The sequence below is a fragment of the Notamacropus eugenii genome, chromosome 6 (assembly GCF_028372415.1).
Source record: "Notamacropus eugenii isolate mMacEug1 chromosome 6, mMacEug1.pri_v2, whole genome shotgun sequence".
Taxonomy (NCBI): Eukaryota; Metazoa; Chordata; class Mammalia; order Diprotodontia; family Macropodidae; genus Notamacropus; species Notamacropus eugenii.
In genome coordinates, this window is record NC_092877.1 from 341,000,807 (window position 1) to 341,018,610 (window position 17,804).

Below are 17,804 nucleotides of genomic sequence, written 5' to 3' on the forward strand. Positions count from 1 at the left end.
TCCTTCCAATCAGAGGTTAATTCAGAGAATCCAGTCCAATCCAACAGGGGTTTAAGATGATAGGGATCAACAGCTGGAAGGAACTTTAGCTGGTATACCCTTAGGTTACAGAGAGGTAAACTGAGGCCCATAGAGGCCACAAGATCCTAGCTTTAAAGTCAGAAGGGACCTTGCAAGGCAAGTCAACAAGCATTTATCAGATATTTAATGTGTACTAGTCACTGTGCTGTGCCTTGGGGACACAAAGAAGGGCACACACAGCCCCTGCCCATAGGGAACCTGCTTTCTAGTGGGGGAGAGAGCAAATAAAAAGGAGTGGAAAAGCTGGAGAAGATACCTACACAGAGAGGGCTTCCTGGAGATGTCAGAAGAGTAAATGGAGGTTCCAGAAGTCACTGAAAAAGCAGAGGAAGAGGCTACAGCAGGGGTGGGGAACCTGCGGCCTTAAGGCCACATGTGGCCCTCTAGGTCCCCAAGTATGGCCCTCTGGACAAATGTTTTGTGAAGTTTGGATTCAAAGGGCCACACTTGAGGACCTACAGGGCCACATGTAGCCTCGAGGCTGCAAGTTCCCCATCCCTGGGCTACAGCCGTGTAGTCCGATGCCCTTGTTTTATAGATGGAAATCAGGCTCAGAAAAGTCATTGCATTATAGTTCCTCAAAGGAACCTCAGAAAAGCATAGGGTTAAAGAGTCAGAGTTAGAAGGGAACCTAAAAGTCATTGAGCTTACGCCGCCCTCCATTTTACAGAAAAGGGAAACTGAGGTACAGAGATGTTGAGTGACCTGCCCAGAATCTCACAGCTAGTAAGTGTCTGAGGCCAGATGGAAGTTCATGTCAGCACAATGGGGACACACTACAAAAGGCCATGCAAACTGTTCCAGTATCTTTGCTAAGAAAATACCATGGACAATATCCTTGGGTTCATGTAGAGTCAGAATGACTGAAAGACAAAACATCAACTTCTCTCTATAAACTATCACTTATCCAGCATGATGTCTGGCTTGGCTAGTCAATCCAACTCTCTGTGCCTCCTTTTCTACCCCTCTTAAATGTGAGGCAAGGTGGCCACCGGAACCCCCTTCTGTCTCGCTCTTAACTGATGCTTCTGTCTCTCAGTTTCCTCACCCATAAAAGTGGGGTTGACAGTGATAACTGCAGCACCTACCTCACAGAGCTGCTGTGAGCTCATGCACCAAAGGTGATTTGAAGACCTTTAAGGGCTTTCAGTAGAAAAACCATCAACTGTTAATATGAGGTTTCAGACTAGACAGTTTCTTCTGACCAAAGGAGAAGGTTCAAAGCCAAGGGTCAGTCATATACAGTGGGGGACAGACCAGGGCTAATGGAGCAGACCCAGACAAGTAGGTTTGCTTACTCCAAGGGATCTGATAAGCTCCTGCAGCCCTTAGCTGCTCAATAACTGACATAAAGGCAGCCAGTATTTATTGGGCTGTTTATGGATCCAGAGTCTCAAGGTCACCTGAAGTCAGCATACTGTCACCATTTGTCTACCCCCGTACATAGGAAGGATTGTCTAGTGATTATCAAAAGCCTTATCAAGAATGCAGAACTGCACAGACAGAGCCCCTCCATACTACCTTCAGCTGTACCCAGGACCCTGCTTCCCCAGGGGACTCTAGACTCAGCAGCTATTTCTGCTGATTGACTCTGGAAGTTCAGTGCTGTGGCCCCATAGGACCTTAGGATTCAGAGCTGACAAGGCCCTAAGGTCAGCTAAAAACCCTCATTTTATCATTCAGCCTAACAAAGCTACATGTACCAGGGTCCTTTATCTTTCCATTCAAATCTCTCAAGGTTTAAAGGTCAATTGGTGAGCATTAATTTTTCTGCTGTTCAGTCATTTCAGGTATTTCTGACTCTTTGTGTCCCCTTTTGGATTTTTCCTGGCAAAGATAATGGAATGGTTTGTTGTTTCCTTTTCCAGCTCATTTTACAGATGAGGAACTGAGGCAAACAGGGTTAAGTGACTTGCTCAGAGTCATACCGCTAACAAGGTCTGAGGCCAGATGATGAGGAAGACCTGAGTTCAAGTCTAACCTCAGACTCTTACTATCTGTGTGAACCTAAGCAAATCACTTCACTCTGCCTCAGTTTCCTTATCTATAAAATGAGCTGGAGAAGGAAATGGCAAACTACTCCAGTATCTCTGCCAAGAAAACCCCAAATGGAATCATGAAGAGTTGATCATGACTGAAAAGTGATTGGGCAATGACAACAGTCTAGGACTGTTGTGAGGATCAAATGAGATATTTTGAAGTCCCTGGAACATAGTAGATACTATGTAAATACTTACTTCCTTCTCTTCCGTATTATGTATTTGTGTGCTAAACTTGAAGTCAGAGAGACCCTAGCCAGACTCTAGCAATTACTATCATTACAATTACCTCGATGGGCAGGGGCAAGTCACATAACCTCTCTGAGCCTCAGTTTGCCCATCTGTAAAATATCTGGAGTGTCTATTTTGCAGAGTGGTGAAGAGGTTCAAACAAGGTAAGATATGTAGGGTGCTTTGTAAATTTCAACGTGCTCTGTAAATATCAGTTCTTACCATGTGATGTAGATGTAATGCCATTCTGTCTTCAAATTTTATCTCTTTAGCCACAAAGAGAATGTATTTTAATTAGTTTATTATTAACAATGCTATTAATAGTCACTTGAAAATACGGTGAGGGCTTTTTTGGTGGGGGGAGGATTGACAAGGGCATTTTTTCTAAATGACCAATCTGTCATCAAATATCAAACATATTCTGAAGCCCTGCCTGGGTATAGAGCCCATAAGAGAGAAAAAATAAAGAAAAGCACCTGTCCTATAGGGCTTTTCACGCAGATTGTCAGGCATACGACCTCCAGGTGAAGTGACTCAGGAACCATCACACACTTTTTCCAGAATCTCCCTTTCCCCCAAATCTCCTAGGTCCAGAATCCCCCAGGTCCGGATAGGGTGACTCTGTTGCCTCAAGGTGTCCTGTGGCGAAGACGTGGGCAGAGCCCTGCAATGGCCCCAGGATTTCAGGACCTTGCTGTCTGACCTCTGTTCACTATGTGCTTCTTGCCCCGCAGGAAAATGCAGAAAAGATCGTTCAGAAGCTGGAAGATGTACAAGAAATGTTCGAGAGGAGACAAATAAGCCTGAAGAAGCTGGCTGCCAAACAGACTCGGCCTGTGCAGCCTGTGGCCCCCCACCCAGAGTCTTCCCCGAAGCGGGCCTCCCCCAAAACCAACCGGCCCACCAACCTTGGTAAGGGCATGCAAGAGGCTCCAGTGGCCTGAGAATGCAGCTGAGGGTCAGCTGGTGTTTTTGTTCATATTAATAATGACTTGGGGGCAGATAATCCAGGTTCCCTTAGGTATGTAGGGTGCTCTGAGGCCCAGCTGCTGACTGATGAGACAAGGGCCTTTCCAAGGGCCCTGTGCATGAATGCTCCCAATGTTAATCCTTTGCTGTATATGCTTCCTGAGTCAGTTCTCTCACCTTTCTGGGAAAGATTTGCTGAATTTCCTGAACTCCTGGTCCCTCCTCCGAGAGAGAGAAAACCTTGAATTTCAACAGATTGTCCAGTGTCTGAGAGCATAGGGCTTACTGAGAAGCAAATGTGAGGGAAAGCGCATCACTTGGAACTGGATGCATCAATTAAATGCCCACTGTGTATAAAACACTGTGCTGGGGATACAAAGACAAGAATGGAATACCTGCTGTACACAGATAGGTATGAGACTGTTTGAGGAGGTAGAGGGTCCTGGTACCGAGACGCTGATTGAACTGATGGGGGTTAATAAGGTTAACCAGAAAGAAAGTAAAAAGAGAAAGGGGAGAGAACCCAACAGTGATGACTTCTTTGCCATATTCGAACCAGGAAGCATCCTTTCTAACCCTGACTGTTCCCAGGATCCTGGACTTCCTGTATAAATAGAGGAAATGAAAGACGAGACTTTCTACACAGAAACACTCGACTTCATCCCCAATAAGTATTCATTGTGTGATCTAATTGTGCACAGCTGCTGGTCTCCCCAGTGGATGAGGGATGCTTCAATGACAGAATTTTTTCACTCTAGGAATGGGCACCTAAGAGAGTCTTCCAGTGCATCACTCTGTGTAAGGCATAGAGAGATAAGAACATCCATAAGTCAATACCTGAATGGAAATTGCTAGGGCACAGGTCCAAAGTAAATACATTTTAGCGGTGACTAGAAGGATACGGAATAATTGAACAATGGATACTTGTTCTAGAGATGAGAAGAGCAGTTGTGGGCACAAAAAGGAAATCCTAGTGATGATTGACATTTGTCCATCCCTTTATGGTTAGGAAGCCCTTTCTCTATAATCTCATCCAATTATTTAAAGCTGTAAGAAATGATGGGTGTGAGGAATTCTGATCAACATGGGAAGACTTGTGTGAAACTGATGCAAAGTTAAATTAAGCAGGATGAGAAGACTGGTCTACCCAGTGATTAAAATGTGGAACATTCAGACAACCACTGAGGAGGAGTTGTTAATCTGGCCTAGAAAACTCCCCAGGGAGGAGTTGCATGCCAGTGGCCCCTTCTTTACCACTCCTCATCGCCCTGTATGCTAAGTATTAGAGATACAAAGAAAAGAAGAAAGACAGTCCTTGTGCCCAGGGAGGTCACCTTCTAATGGGGGAGACCATGAACTATGTCCAGGGTAAATTGGATATGATCTCAGAGGGGAGGTGATCCTGGGAGGAAAGATAGGGCAGGGGGCAGGGAAAGACCTCATGCAGAAGCGGTTGGACTAGGATGACTTCTAAAGTCTCTTGCATCCCTAAAATCTCTGATCCCGTGATTGGAGTGACTAGGAACAGGGACAACCATTAGAAGGCTATTATATTAATAATAATCATAGTGCCCCGCCCGTAGACCAGCACATGGTAGGTGCTTAATAAATGTTTGTTGACCGATTGATTCACTTTGAGATAGCCCTCATTGCTGGTTGGTCCTGACCTCTCTGCACCTTTCTATCTTCTGGGGTCAAGCAGAAGAAACTAGGTGGGCCCTCCTTATCACAACAACCCTGGAAGTACTTGAGGGTGTCTGTTGTCTAGCTCCCTCATTTACTGCCCATGTGACCCTGGCCTCATCATCTCTCTCTCTCTGGTTCCAATCTGACATTCATACTGTGGAAAACATTCTTGGAAGTTCTCTAAGGCTGTTCCCACATTGGCTTTGACATCTGGATTATCTCTTCTTTCTTTTTTCTCTTCCTCATCTTCATCCTTCTTTTCCTTCTCCTGTTTCTCCTCCTTTTTCTTCTCTTTGCTTCCTCCCCCTCCTCCCCTTCTTGCCTCAATCACTAGCTACAAGATCCTGGGTAAATCTCTTTACTCTAACTCTCTGAGATTCATTTTTTCCTCACTTGTAAAGTGGAGATAGTCACAGTCCTTTCACTACAGGGCTGAAGTGGTGCATCGAATGAGATCATCTTTGTTAAGTGCTTTGCCACTCTTAAAGCCCCGTCTAAACGGTGGCTATTTTTATTATTGGCCCTCGATTTTTTTGTCTTCTCCTCTCCCTGCTCCTCCTCCTCTTTCTGTGTGTTTTTAAGTTGGTCTTCAGAAATGGAGCCCAGCTTGAGGAGGTTTCTGGCTCTTATTTCCTTTTCTCGAAGCTCCCAGAAGGGATGGAAAAATTCAGCCCACTATTGTAATATTAGCTATTTATCCATGTTGGCCACATTAGAGAGCTTTAGCAGTTACATTTCCATAACCTTGAAAATTTAAATAGGCATTTCCCTGAATGGGAAACAGCAACCAGGAGGAAACCATGAGAAAGTAAACTGCCTCTCCCTAAATACTAAATACCGTTGTTTAGTACAGAAACCTAGCACCTCAAGGAAGGTAGCATGCCATTCAGCCTAAAAATAATTTTGTAAAAGAAATATGTAAACTTAGCGGGGGAAAGGGGAACTTTCAAAGAGGTAAAAGATACTATTTTGGTCTCTGACTTGAATGAGAAAAGTAAGACTGAATGAGGAAACACATTCAACTAGAATTTCATAAAAATAGCAAGAATTTCTGTGGTATTTTAAAGTTTCCAAACACTTTACATGTGTTTTCTCAAATAGAACTATAGAAGTTGTTTCAGATGATTGATAAATGGGATGGGGGGATTTGAGAGGAAAAGAGAGGGAAGGAAGGAGGAGGAGAAATGAACATTTCCTAAGTACCCACTGTACCACCTGGCTGCCCCCTTGGTTTCTTTTTTAATGCAACTTTTATTTTATTTTTTTTCAATTAATGAGCATTATATTTTTCTCTCTCTCTTATCTTACCTAATTTATCTAATTGAAAAACAGAGAAGGGACAGTTAGGTGGTGCAGTGGATAAAGCACCAGCCCTGGAGTCAGGAGGACCTGAGTTCAAATCCAGCCTCAGACATTTACTAGCTGTGTGACCCTGGGCAAATCACTTAACCCCAGACTGTCTGGCAAAAAGAAAAACAAAGGGAGAAAACCCCTTGTGACAAATATGGACAGTCAAGTAAAACAAACTCTTGAATTGTCCGTGTCCAGAAACGGACATCTCCTTCTGTATCTTTCATCCATCACCTCTCTCAAGAGGTAGGTACATGGTTCATCAGGGCAGCTAGGTGGTGCAGTGGATAGAATACCAGTGCAGGAGTCAGGAGGACCTGAGTTCAAATCTTACCTCAGACACTTGACACTCACTAGCTGTGTGAACTTGGGCAAGTCACTTAACCCCAATTTGCCTCATCCTGGGTCATCTCCAGTCATCCTGATGAATATCTGATCACTGGATTCAGATGGCTCTAGAGGAGAAGTGAGGCTGGTGACCTGCACAGCCCTCCCTCACTCAAAACAAAGTCAAGTGCAAGTCATGTCATTGTTTCTCTGATGACATGGGCTTCTTTGACAATGAAGGACGAACACATGGTTTATCACTGGTCCTCTGGAACTGTGATTGGTCCTTGAATTGACCTTAGGTCTTTCAGAGCTGCTTACCTTCATAGTGTTGTCATTCCTATAAGCAGATGTGTTTGTATTTTTCCTCCTCTCATCCCTCTCGTGATTTCTTATGGCATTATTACATTTGTATCCTACAGGTCGTTCTGCCATTCCCTAGTTGGTGAGTAATCCCTTAGCTTCCAGTTGTTTGTCATTCTCTACCTAATTTGAATCCATTTTTAGGAGTAGAGACCAAGTAATTAACTTTCTCTTTTTCGTGGTCCCTGACACAGTACATCTATTACCTCTTTTAAGATCTAGCTCAAGGCCTGCCTTCTCCATGGAACCTTCTCTGATAGCGCACAGGACTCCATGAAGAACAAATGGTCCATGCATCAGCACTTAGGTGTTCAGGCAGGTCGCTCCCTTGCTGCTTTGTGATCGTGATGTTGTAGGAGACGTGTCAGCTGTTGGCACAGGCATCCACCGGGCAGGTTACTGCACAGGCTGGGCTTTCCCTTCAGTCCTGTCCTGTTCTCTGTTGTGACAACTTTCATCTCACCATGTCATCATCTCCTGCTTGTCTTGTATGAAATGACCTTAAATGTCCTGAGGCCTACAAGACCTCACTTGAATTTGTAGAATGTGGATGGATAGGCCTTGTTGCAGAAAGGAGCTTTAGAGGCTGGTTCTGGACCCACAGGGCAGAGGCAGCCCAGAGGCTTTCAGGACCAGCTGGACTCCCCAAGTCCTGACTGGGGACTCTCACCACCAGCATTGCCTGGTGTACTCAGGTCAGTTGGCCTTTCTCTGGCCTTCTCCTTTTCTGGTGGCAATGACGTAGGAGCTGTAAAACCCTTTGAAACAGTGGTGGATCTGTAACTGATGCCTGGGGCTGTGAGCGTTTCCCGTGTTGTTCAGATGTTTCTCCGTTGTGTCTGCCTCTTCATGACCCCATTTGGGGTTTCCTAGAAAAGATACTGGAATGATTTGCCATTTTCTTCTCCAGCTCATTTTATAGATGAGGAAACTAAGGCAAAGATGGTAAAGTGACCTGCCCAGGGTCACATAGCTAGTAAGTGTCTGAGGCCACGCTTGAATTCAGCTAAAGGAGTCTTCCTGACTCCAGGTTCAGTGCTCTATCCTCTGAGCCACCTGGATGCCCTTTTCCCATTTACTCCAAGTATTCCAGCATGGGATCAGCTACCCGTAGCTTGCTACTTGATTTGTAATTTAATTAAATTAATTCAATTAAATTTTAATATCCCAAAGTCTAGGTTAATCTAGGGGTATGCTTATGTGCGTGTGTGTACGTATATATATATGTATGTATGTATGTATGTATGTATGTATATATATATATGTATGTATGTATGTATGTATGTATATATATATATATGTATGTATGTATTTCCTAATTAACACAATGTGAACGTATCTCTCAATCAGCTCATCCCTCGCTCCCGCCCCTGTCATTACATATTGTTTATTTAATAAACTAGAGAAACACCCTTTCAGTCATGACTCCCATCTCTCTCTGTTGAAGCCTTTGACATCCTAGGACTCAAGAAATAATGCAGTTCTCGAATGTATAGTTTATTAATATTGAAGTCACTAAAAACAGATGTCGATAAAATGAAAAAACCCAAACAAACCTGGTCATATAGCAAGGGGTAGGAATTGGACCTGGGGTTATATTGATAAAAGGAGCTTAAAGGTGAAGAAATTCCCTCCGTAGATAAGTAACTGTAGATAACTGTAGATAAGCACCTGCTTCACAACTTAGTGTTTTAAACAGTTGCCTAGAGAAGAAGTGTCAAACTCAAATAAAAATGAGGGCCACTAAGTCTCCTGTGAGGATCCCTACAGGCCTCATGTTGACAGTGTTAAAGTGTAATATTATCTATATTTTATTATATTTTCCTTTATTTTGTGAAATATTTGCCAGTTACATCTTAATCTGGTTCAGGCCTCAGGGGGAGGGTTGTAGGTCACACATAATTAGGGAACCTCAGGGTAATGACAATAGGACAGCTAGAATTTATGTGGTGCCTGCCTCACGCCAGCTACTGTTCTAAACACATTACAGATGTGGTCTCACTTGACCCTCACAACCACCCTGGGAGGTAGGTGCTATTGTTATCATTCCCGTTCTACAGATGTGGACACTGAGGCAAACAGAAGTTTAAGTGACTTGTCCAAAGTTGCCCACCTAGTGTCCCAGATAACATTTGAATTCAGGTCTTCCTGACTTCATCGTACTAGCTGACTGCTATGGTTGATAACTGGGGTTGATTTTCAATAGGCATGTTTGAATTTATAGCTGGGAGCCCTGGTTCTTTAAGTACAAACTTTTATTTTTTAGTACCAAAGGCTATTATTGGAATTTAAATTGACAGTCTTATGCACATTAAAGTATAAATCGTGATTGGTGTTTGCCAGTTTCTAGAGCTGGGTCCAGATGACTAGGTGGCTTAGGACTTTTACCTTTAGGGTGGGTGTGATGACAGTAGTAGTGAGATATTTACTCTTTCTGGCAAGACAGCAAGGGGCAATGCCTAAACCAAAGCGGCAGGACTCTGGAGGTCATGTCTGGAAAGTCTAGTCTGACTATTGCTACCATCTCCCTTGTTGACCTACTGCCATGTTGTCTCCCCATTAGCCTGTGAGCTCCCACCTTTTTTTGAGAGCAGGGCCTATCTGTTATATTTCCTTTTATCCCCAGGGTTTAGAACAGTGTCTGTCACACAGATGATGATTAATAAATGATGATTAACTATTTAGTTAATGTAAAGAGAGCACTGAGTTGTTAGGTTGTGGAGAGATGTAAGGTCACTAGTAAAACATCTTGAGATGGAATACTACATTGTGGAAGCAGAATGCTGAGGGGACCTTGGACAACATCCAACTGATCCTCCATAGGTGAGGAGATGGAGGCCCAGAGAGGTTAACTTGCCCAAAGTTATGGGGCTAATCATGAGACTGGTCTAGACCCTACTCATTCTGATTCCTAGTCCTGGGTGAGTTTGGTTTACAAAAGTTGGATCACACTAGTGCTCTATCTTTGTTTTAAGGCCTGTTTGCTTATTACTCAAGAGAAGGCAGGAGTGAATTGTTATCACTGTTCTTAAAACACCAGATTTCAGGTTATTTAAGTTAAATCGAATGTAAATAGGTCTCAGTTGTATTTCTAAGAGGGATGTGTTAAAGCTGGTCCCAATGAGCTCCTCCTTTAGTGGTTGTCAGCATTTCCACTTTGGGAGAATGGCCACCAAATATAGCTTAGGCAAATTGCCAGCTGATTCTAATCAATTCAGGCTCTTGGTCAGGAAAAAAATGAGATCGGAGGGTAGTAGCTGACTAAGTGCTGTTTATGTTGTGCTGTTGTGATCAGAGGGATTCATTCTGGCACCCTGCATGGGGAAGTCTCTCTTCAAATTCAACATCAACTCATCCAACCCAGGTGGAATCCTTGTGGATTCCAGGTTTGGTATCCATTGACATGGGCCTTAGGCTTATGTGGTCTGAGGCTGTTTTGAGCCATACAGAGCTTCTTGGAACCCACAAGTGACCTGGTCCTCTGCCCAGATGAGACCACACCTAGAATCCTATGTTCAGTCCTGGACACATTTTAGCAAGGACCTTGATAAGCAGAAGGGTGTTTAGAGAGGGTGATTAGGATGGTAAAGGATCCATTGAAGAAATTAGGGATGTTTTACCTGAAGAAGAAAGGGCTGGGGGAGATAAAATGTCTATGACTTTTTGAGGGATTGTTATGTGGAAGAAGGATTAGGTTTCTTCTATTTGGATGCAGAAGGAAGAACTAAGTTCAGTGTCAAAGAAGAAGCAAAGTGGTGAATTCAGGCTTGGTGTAAAGAAAACTTGAACAATCAGAGCTATCCCAAAATGTTATGAGCTGAGATGCCTCCAAGGTTACAGTGGGTTCCCCCTCATTGGACATCTTCAAATCAAGTCAACAGCCACTTATTAATCACCTTCTGTGTACATAGGCATTGAATTAGATGCTAAGGATACAGAGACAAAAATGAAAGCACCCCACCTCCCTTGCCCCATTGAGCTTCTATCCTACAGAGGATGATATGAGGCACATGCAGACCAGTAAATACAAGTTAATGCAAAGTTACTTCAAGGAAGAGAATGCTAAGACCTGGAGGGAGCAGAAAAGGTCTCCTGTAGGAGGTGGGGCCTGAGTTGAGCTCTGAAGAAGGCTGGGCTTCTGAAAGGTGGAAGAGGGGAGGGTGAGCCTTCCTAGCCTGTGCCTGGGTGCAAAGGCATGGAGGCAGAACTTGGGACATCTGGTATGAGGATGCTGGATTATGTTATAGAAGGGTTTCTTCTTCATGGATGGCTTTAGGTTGCCACCGCAGCCCCTTCCACCTCAGAGTTAATGTTCCAGGCAGCTAGTCAAGGCCATGGATAGAAGGCTAACCCTGGAGTCGGGAAGACCTGAGTTCAGATATGGCCCCAGACACTTCCTGATTGTGTGACCCTGGGCAAGTCACTTAACTATTGTCTGCCTCAGTTTCCTCAACTGTCAAAATGGGATATAACTGATCTCCCAGGGTTATTATGAGGATCAAATGAGATAGTATTTATAAAGTTCTTAATGCACATAGTAGGTACTTAATAAATGGTTGTTTCCTTCCTTCTAAGTAAATGTCAGTTATTATTAATAGTAAACTAGAGCAATAATTAAATACTTCAAAACTATTTAAAAACCGAAGAAAGAGGAATGTTGTATTTGTCTCAACTGTGGAAAGACACAAGCTGAAAAAACTGTTGAGCCCAAATCCGGCGAACACAAATGCCCATTGGTAAAAGCAGTTTGCTCAACAAAAACAATTATCTCTGAGACAGAAAGAAACAGTAAGGGCAAACATCTGCAGCAGTGGATGGGAGGGGCAGAGATGCAAACTTAGACTGGATGTCAGGAAAATTTTCTTAACAGTTAGGAATGGGTGGCTGCGGGAGTCAGTGAGTTCTCCTTCCTGGGAAGTTTTTAAGTAGAAGGTAGGTGAGTGCTTATGAGGCACAGCAGAACAGGTGTTTATTTTGTGTGGGTGCTGAATGATGACCACTGAGCTTCCCGCCAAGCCTCAGATTCGGGGATCTCCGCTGAAGGTCTAAAATCTAAAATTTCTAAGGAGAAGTGATATATATTCATATCAACACATTTATTCATAATGGAGAGATGGTAAAATCACCTAATTTTTAAAAGAGAAAGCAGAAATTGCTCATAATCATATGAGAAGCTGGTAAAATTTCTTAATAGACAATAAAACAATAAAATTAATAAAATGTAAATGAACGTAGCTTTAAGATACCATCTTATATACAGTAAGCTGTTGGAAATAGGAGGGAGGGAGAGAGAGAGGGAGGTAAAGGGTGTGTGTGGGGGGGGAGAGAGAGAGAAAGGGGGAGAGAGAGAGAGAGAGAGAGAGAGAGAGAGAGAGAGAGAGAGAGAGAGAGAATTCAGTGTTGGTGGGCTATAGGAAAAAAGGCTCTCTAGTTCATTGTTGGAGAGGGTAATTAACTTATTTTAATCAGAAAAAAAATTCTTTTCTCCCTCCCCTCCAACTAAGAAAGAATGAAAAATAAAACAAAATCTGTGTTACAAACATGCATAGTCAAGCAAAACAAATTTCCTCATTGGCCATGTCTCCCCGAATGCCCTTCATTTCTGTGTCAGGAGGTGGGTAGCGTGTTTCATTATGAATCCTCTGGAATCATGGTTGGTGATTACTGTATACTATATAGTAATTGATCGGAGTTTCTGAGTCTTTCCCAATTTTTCTCCTGGTTCTGCTCACTTCCCAGGTTTCTCTGAAACCATCCCCATCATCATTTCTTACAACACAATAGCATTCCCTCACATTTATATATCAAACCTTGTTCAACCATTCCCCAATTGATAGACATCCCTCAATTTCTAGTTCTTTGCCACCTAAAAAAGAACTAAAAATATTTTTGGACATTTTTAAAGTTTGTTTTGCTTAGAACTAATCCCTCACTCTCTCTATTCCTTCTCCCTTTTTCCTCTTTTTCCCGTGTTGAGTGAAATGTATTTCTCAACCCAACTTGTGTGTATGTTCTTCCTTCCTTTGATGAGTTCAGATGAGAACAAGATTCAAATGTCAGCTGCTTCTCCCATTCCTTCCTCCTTGTTTGCTTAGAATCTACTTGCATACCCTGAACCTGTGAGATAATTTTCCCTAACCTTCCTCTTCCTTTCCCATTCTTCTTTTAAACTCATCCAGATGTAACAGAAACTATTTGCAGACCTTCTCACTAATTAGATTCCTTGTATGATCCCAGATGATAATAGAGTTCAATGAGACACACTATTATCTCTCCCATATTAGATATTTTATCCCTTATTCATTCATGATTCCCGTATTTGCACTGCAAACTTTCTTCGTAAACCTGGTCTTTTTATTGGGAATGCTTGGAAGTCTTTGGTTTCATTTTTTTTCTTCTGTAGGATCATACTTAGTTTTTCTGGGTAGGTTATCCTTGGTTGTAAGCTTATATCTTTGACTTCTGGAATATTGTATTCTAAGCTCTCCAGTCCCTTATTGTGATAGCTGCTAAATTATGTGTGATCTTTACTGTGACTCTTTGATATTGAATTCTTTCTTTCTGGTTACTTTCAGTGTTTTCTATTTGACCTGGAAGCTCTGGATTTTATCTATAATGTTACTGGTTCTGACATATTTAAAAGTCCTCATAAGAGGAGGTCCCAAGGTTGTACTGGAACCTGACACAGGACTTTATTCTAAAGGTAGAGATGGCGACTATATTTGTGATATAATTAATATAAAGAAGTTCCAGATGAAGAAACTTCTATCAATACAAATAGTCACTTTTTCTCTACTTAGAACTTCCCAGAGCACTGAGAGGGTAGGTCATTTTCCCAGGGTTACCCAACCAGTGTATGGCAGAAATAAGACTCAACCCCAAGTCTCCCTGGCTTTGAGGCCAGCTCTCTCCCAGCCTGTGTCTCATTGCCTTTCTATCCTAAAGAGAACATTAGGTAAAGAGACCTATCTGTCCAAAAACATAACAACTGCTTTATTTGTAACAGTCAAAAACTAGGTTGAAAACATGGGTGACTGAGTGAGGAAAGGTAGCTTTTGACAGAAATGAGGGAGTTCAGAACATGGGAATGTTCAGAGGAGAAAGACAATGAGTTCTGCTTTGAACCTGTTGATGATGAAATGTCTACAGGACATCAAGTTGGAAATGTCTAGTTGTTGTGTTTGTCCTTTGTTGACAAAGAAGACCATGCCATCAGAGAAAGGATGGCCTGACTTGCATGTAACTTTGTTTTGAGTGAGTGAGGGCTGTGCAGGTCACCAGCCTCACTTCTCCTCTGGAACCATCTGAATCAATGACCAGATATTCATCAGGATGACTGGAGATGGCCCAGGATGCACTCACTTAGGGTGAGGTAATGCCCAGTTAGTGAATAGGACATTTGGAGATACAGGAATGGATCTCTGGAGAGAGACAAAGGTGAAATATATCAATTTGGGAGGCATATATCTATGTATAATTAATAACTGAACCTCTGGGAATCAGTGAAAATGTGAGAGTCCCTATAGAGAGGGAAGCAAAGGACATAGAAGAGGTTCTTGGGATAGATACAACCACATTTACATGGTGATATGGGTGATGAATCAGTAAAAAAAGACTGAGAATGAACAGGTAGAGAGATAGGAGAAGAGTCAAGAGAGAACAGCAGCATGATGTGTGTGTATGTTTGTCCTTCATTGCCAAAGAAGACCACACCATCAGAGAAATGATGACATGACTTGCACTTGACTTTGTTTTGAGGGAGGGAGGGCTGTGCAGGTCACCAGCCTCACTTCTCCTCCAGAGCCATCTGAATCCAGTGACTCATCAGAATGACTGGAGATGACCCAGGATGAGGCAATTGGGGTTAAGTGACTTGCCCAAGGTCATGTAGCTAGTGAGTGTCAAGTGTCTGAGGTGAGATTTGAACTCAGGTCCTCCTGACTCCTGCACTGATGCTCTAGACACTGTACCACCTAGCTGCCCCCTATCAATAGGTATTTGTTAAGAACAGCTAACGTTACCTGAAGCTGCATTAATAGAACTAAACTGCCCAGATCAAGGAAAACAATAGCTCCAACTAAGTCCACCTTGGTCATTACATCTTAAGATGAACATTAATAAAACCCAGAGAGGAAAGAGGATTCCCAAGGAGATGTCAGTCAACAGTATCAAATGCTACAGAGAAGTCTAGAGTGTGAGGACTGAGAAAAAGCCATTCAATATGGCATCTAAGACATCATTGGTAAACTTGGAGAAGAGACTGCAGTTGAATGCTGAGGTCAGGAGGGCTTAGAAGTGAGTGAAAGTGGAAACAGTAAAGGAACTGAGTGTTGACAAAATTTGCCTAAGACTGGGAAGATGAATAAAGGAGAATATCTTGAGGGGACAGAAGTACTTAGAGTTTTGGGTTTTTTTTGTTTTTGTTGGTTTGTTTTGTTTTTAAGAATAAGAGATAATTAGGCTTATCTTTAGGTGGCAGAAAAGAAACTAGGTGATGCAGAAAGACCCATTGAATCCTGAATAGGGATGTGATAATGGTTGGACCTGTGTGATTGGAATATCAGTTTGGCAGTTGTAGATGAATGGATTGGAAAGGGGGGAGGCTGTATACATGAAGACCAATCAGAAGGTGATTTCAATACTTCAGGAAAGCTAATAAAGTCACTAGCCCTGTGATGCCATTTATACCTATAAGTTATACACCAAATGGCCAAATTAATCTTGGACTTTCTTTGTCTTCTCAGCTCCCAGTAGGAGAATATCTGAAGTTCCCTGCCCTCCCAAGACAGTCAATGAAGCAGAGTTGTTGAAAAAGAAAAGCACCAAGAAACCCAAAGGTGGAATTAAGGTAAGGCCACCTTTTTGTTTCTGAAACACAAACTTTGGTGGGAAAGAAGATGATTATTGTCAACACCATCCATCTGCCAAAAACTGGTTACAGAGCACCTTTTAGACAGTTGTCGTCATGCTCACCCATTGCAGGTACTGTATTCAGCCAGTCATATAGCTCAAGATCTTTTATTGTAAAAGTGGCAATGAGATCCAGCCATAGAACCAAGCAGTTCAATAGGAGATGCTCTGGATGGGGGATGTGTAGACCTTGGATCCAGCCACAGAACCAAGCAGTTCAATGGGAAATGCTCTGGATGGGGGATATGTAGACCCTGGTTCCAGTCCCAGCTCTGTCACATTGGGCAAATCACTTAATCTCACTGTAAAATAAAGCGATTGCACTGGGTGAGCTCTAAGATCCAGCATTCCGGCATTTTATGAAATCGTACAGCGGCCGGCCTGTTGCTTCTCTATGTTTTACAAAAAGACTCAGTTATGCGTGCCTCCACTGTCATATCCTCACCAAGAATGGGTCGGACCTCCTTGTTCTGTTTCCTTTTTGCCTCATCTGTAATCTGACTCCATGTTTGATTTAATGGAGCTCCTTCTGTATCATCCGTCACTTGCTCAGCCTGTTCATTCTTGAATTATTCATCTCATAACGGTGATAGCAACTCTTCCACTTCTCCCAAGGGGCCCCAAAGCTTTCCAAAACACTTCACCTCCCTTTCCCTTTTCATAAATAAGAGATAATTCTTCACTACAAGAGTCACTTGTGCCAGATCATGAATGTGTCCTGAGGCACATAGCTAAAGGTTTTTGGAGCTGACAAACATCCAGAAAACATCGTTACATCACTAAATAGCTCAATGTCCTTTTAATGTTTGTGGTATGTTTTAGAACCATGTCATACAAGCAGCATATAATAATGGGTATAATGCTTGAAGTCAGGGTCAGCAAGTTCAGATTTTACCTTAGACAAATTTATTAGCTTAGTGACTATGGGCAAATCATGTAGTTTCCCTGAGTTTCCCTGAGTTTCCTCATCTGTAAAATTGAGACAAGAATACACAGAGTACCTACCCTGTTGTGAGGCTCAAATGAGACAAGTTCCACAAAGTCCTCTGCAGACTTCAAAGTGCTCTAGAGAACCAACATTTATTCTAGTAAGAAAGGTACAAAGGAAAGAACCCTGGATTTGGAGGTAGAAGGCTTGGGTTCAAATCCTCTGCTTCTTATCAGCTATGTGAGGATAGGCCAATCACTTCCTTTCTCTGGGCTTCACGTGGACAGACAGTGACTAGACGATGAATCTCCAAGGTCCCAGCTAGCTTTAAATCTGTCATCATCTTGATCTATCTCCAGGGGTGGGGACTCTTCAGCTCCCAAATCACATGTGGCCCTCTAGGTCCTCAAGTGAGGCCCTTTGACTGAATCCAAAGTTTACAGAAATTGCCAAAGACAACATATTTTTTCATCTAAAATATAAATGCGAACAAATTCACCTTATTTTCTCATGTCTTTTTGTATCTGTGGGGTTTTTAAAAGCGATATTAAGTACTTTTTAAGGATCATAGTTATCAACACTCAACATGAACCTCTCCTTTTGCTCTCGTGCTTCTGGGAGAATGAATGCTCTGGAGGGCAAGCCAGATGCCCAGGTCCGCTGTCCCCGAAGGCTCACACATTTGTCTCCAACTCTCTGTGTAGATCTAGGGTAAGCCACTTCCTATTTCTGTGCCTCATCTTCCCCATCTGTAAAATCAGAAGGGACATAGTCCGCCCTCCATCCTATACAAGAATGCCACAAGAGACTAAGATCTAAGCACTCAGAGGTCTCCATAGGAAATCAATCGATCCAGCAATCAATAGGTACAGATTAAGCACTTCCTCTGCGATAGCCATTGATTCTAAATTACTGTAGAA

The 17,804-nt window shown here is 42.7% G+C and overlaps 1 protein-coding gene across 2 annotated transcripts in view; it reads left to right on the plus strand.

Moving 5' to 3' along the window:
* MCF2L2 (MCF.2 cell line derived transforming sequence-like 2) overlaps positions 1 to 17,804 on the plus strand; it is a 352,924-nt gene that overhangs the window by 155,075 nt on the left and 180,045 nt on the right. For both annotated transcript variants that reach the window (XM_072618349.1, XM_072618350.1), the window contains exons 13-14: positions 3,086 to 3,263; positions 15,791 to 15,894. In XM_072618349.1, the coding sequence (XP_072474450.1) occupies positions 3,086 to 3,263; positions 15,791 to 15,894 (282 nt within the window). The remainder of the gene's footprint in view (positions 1 to 3,085; positions 3,264 to 15,790; positions 15,895 to 17,804) is intronic.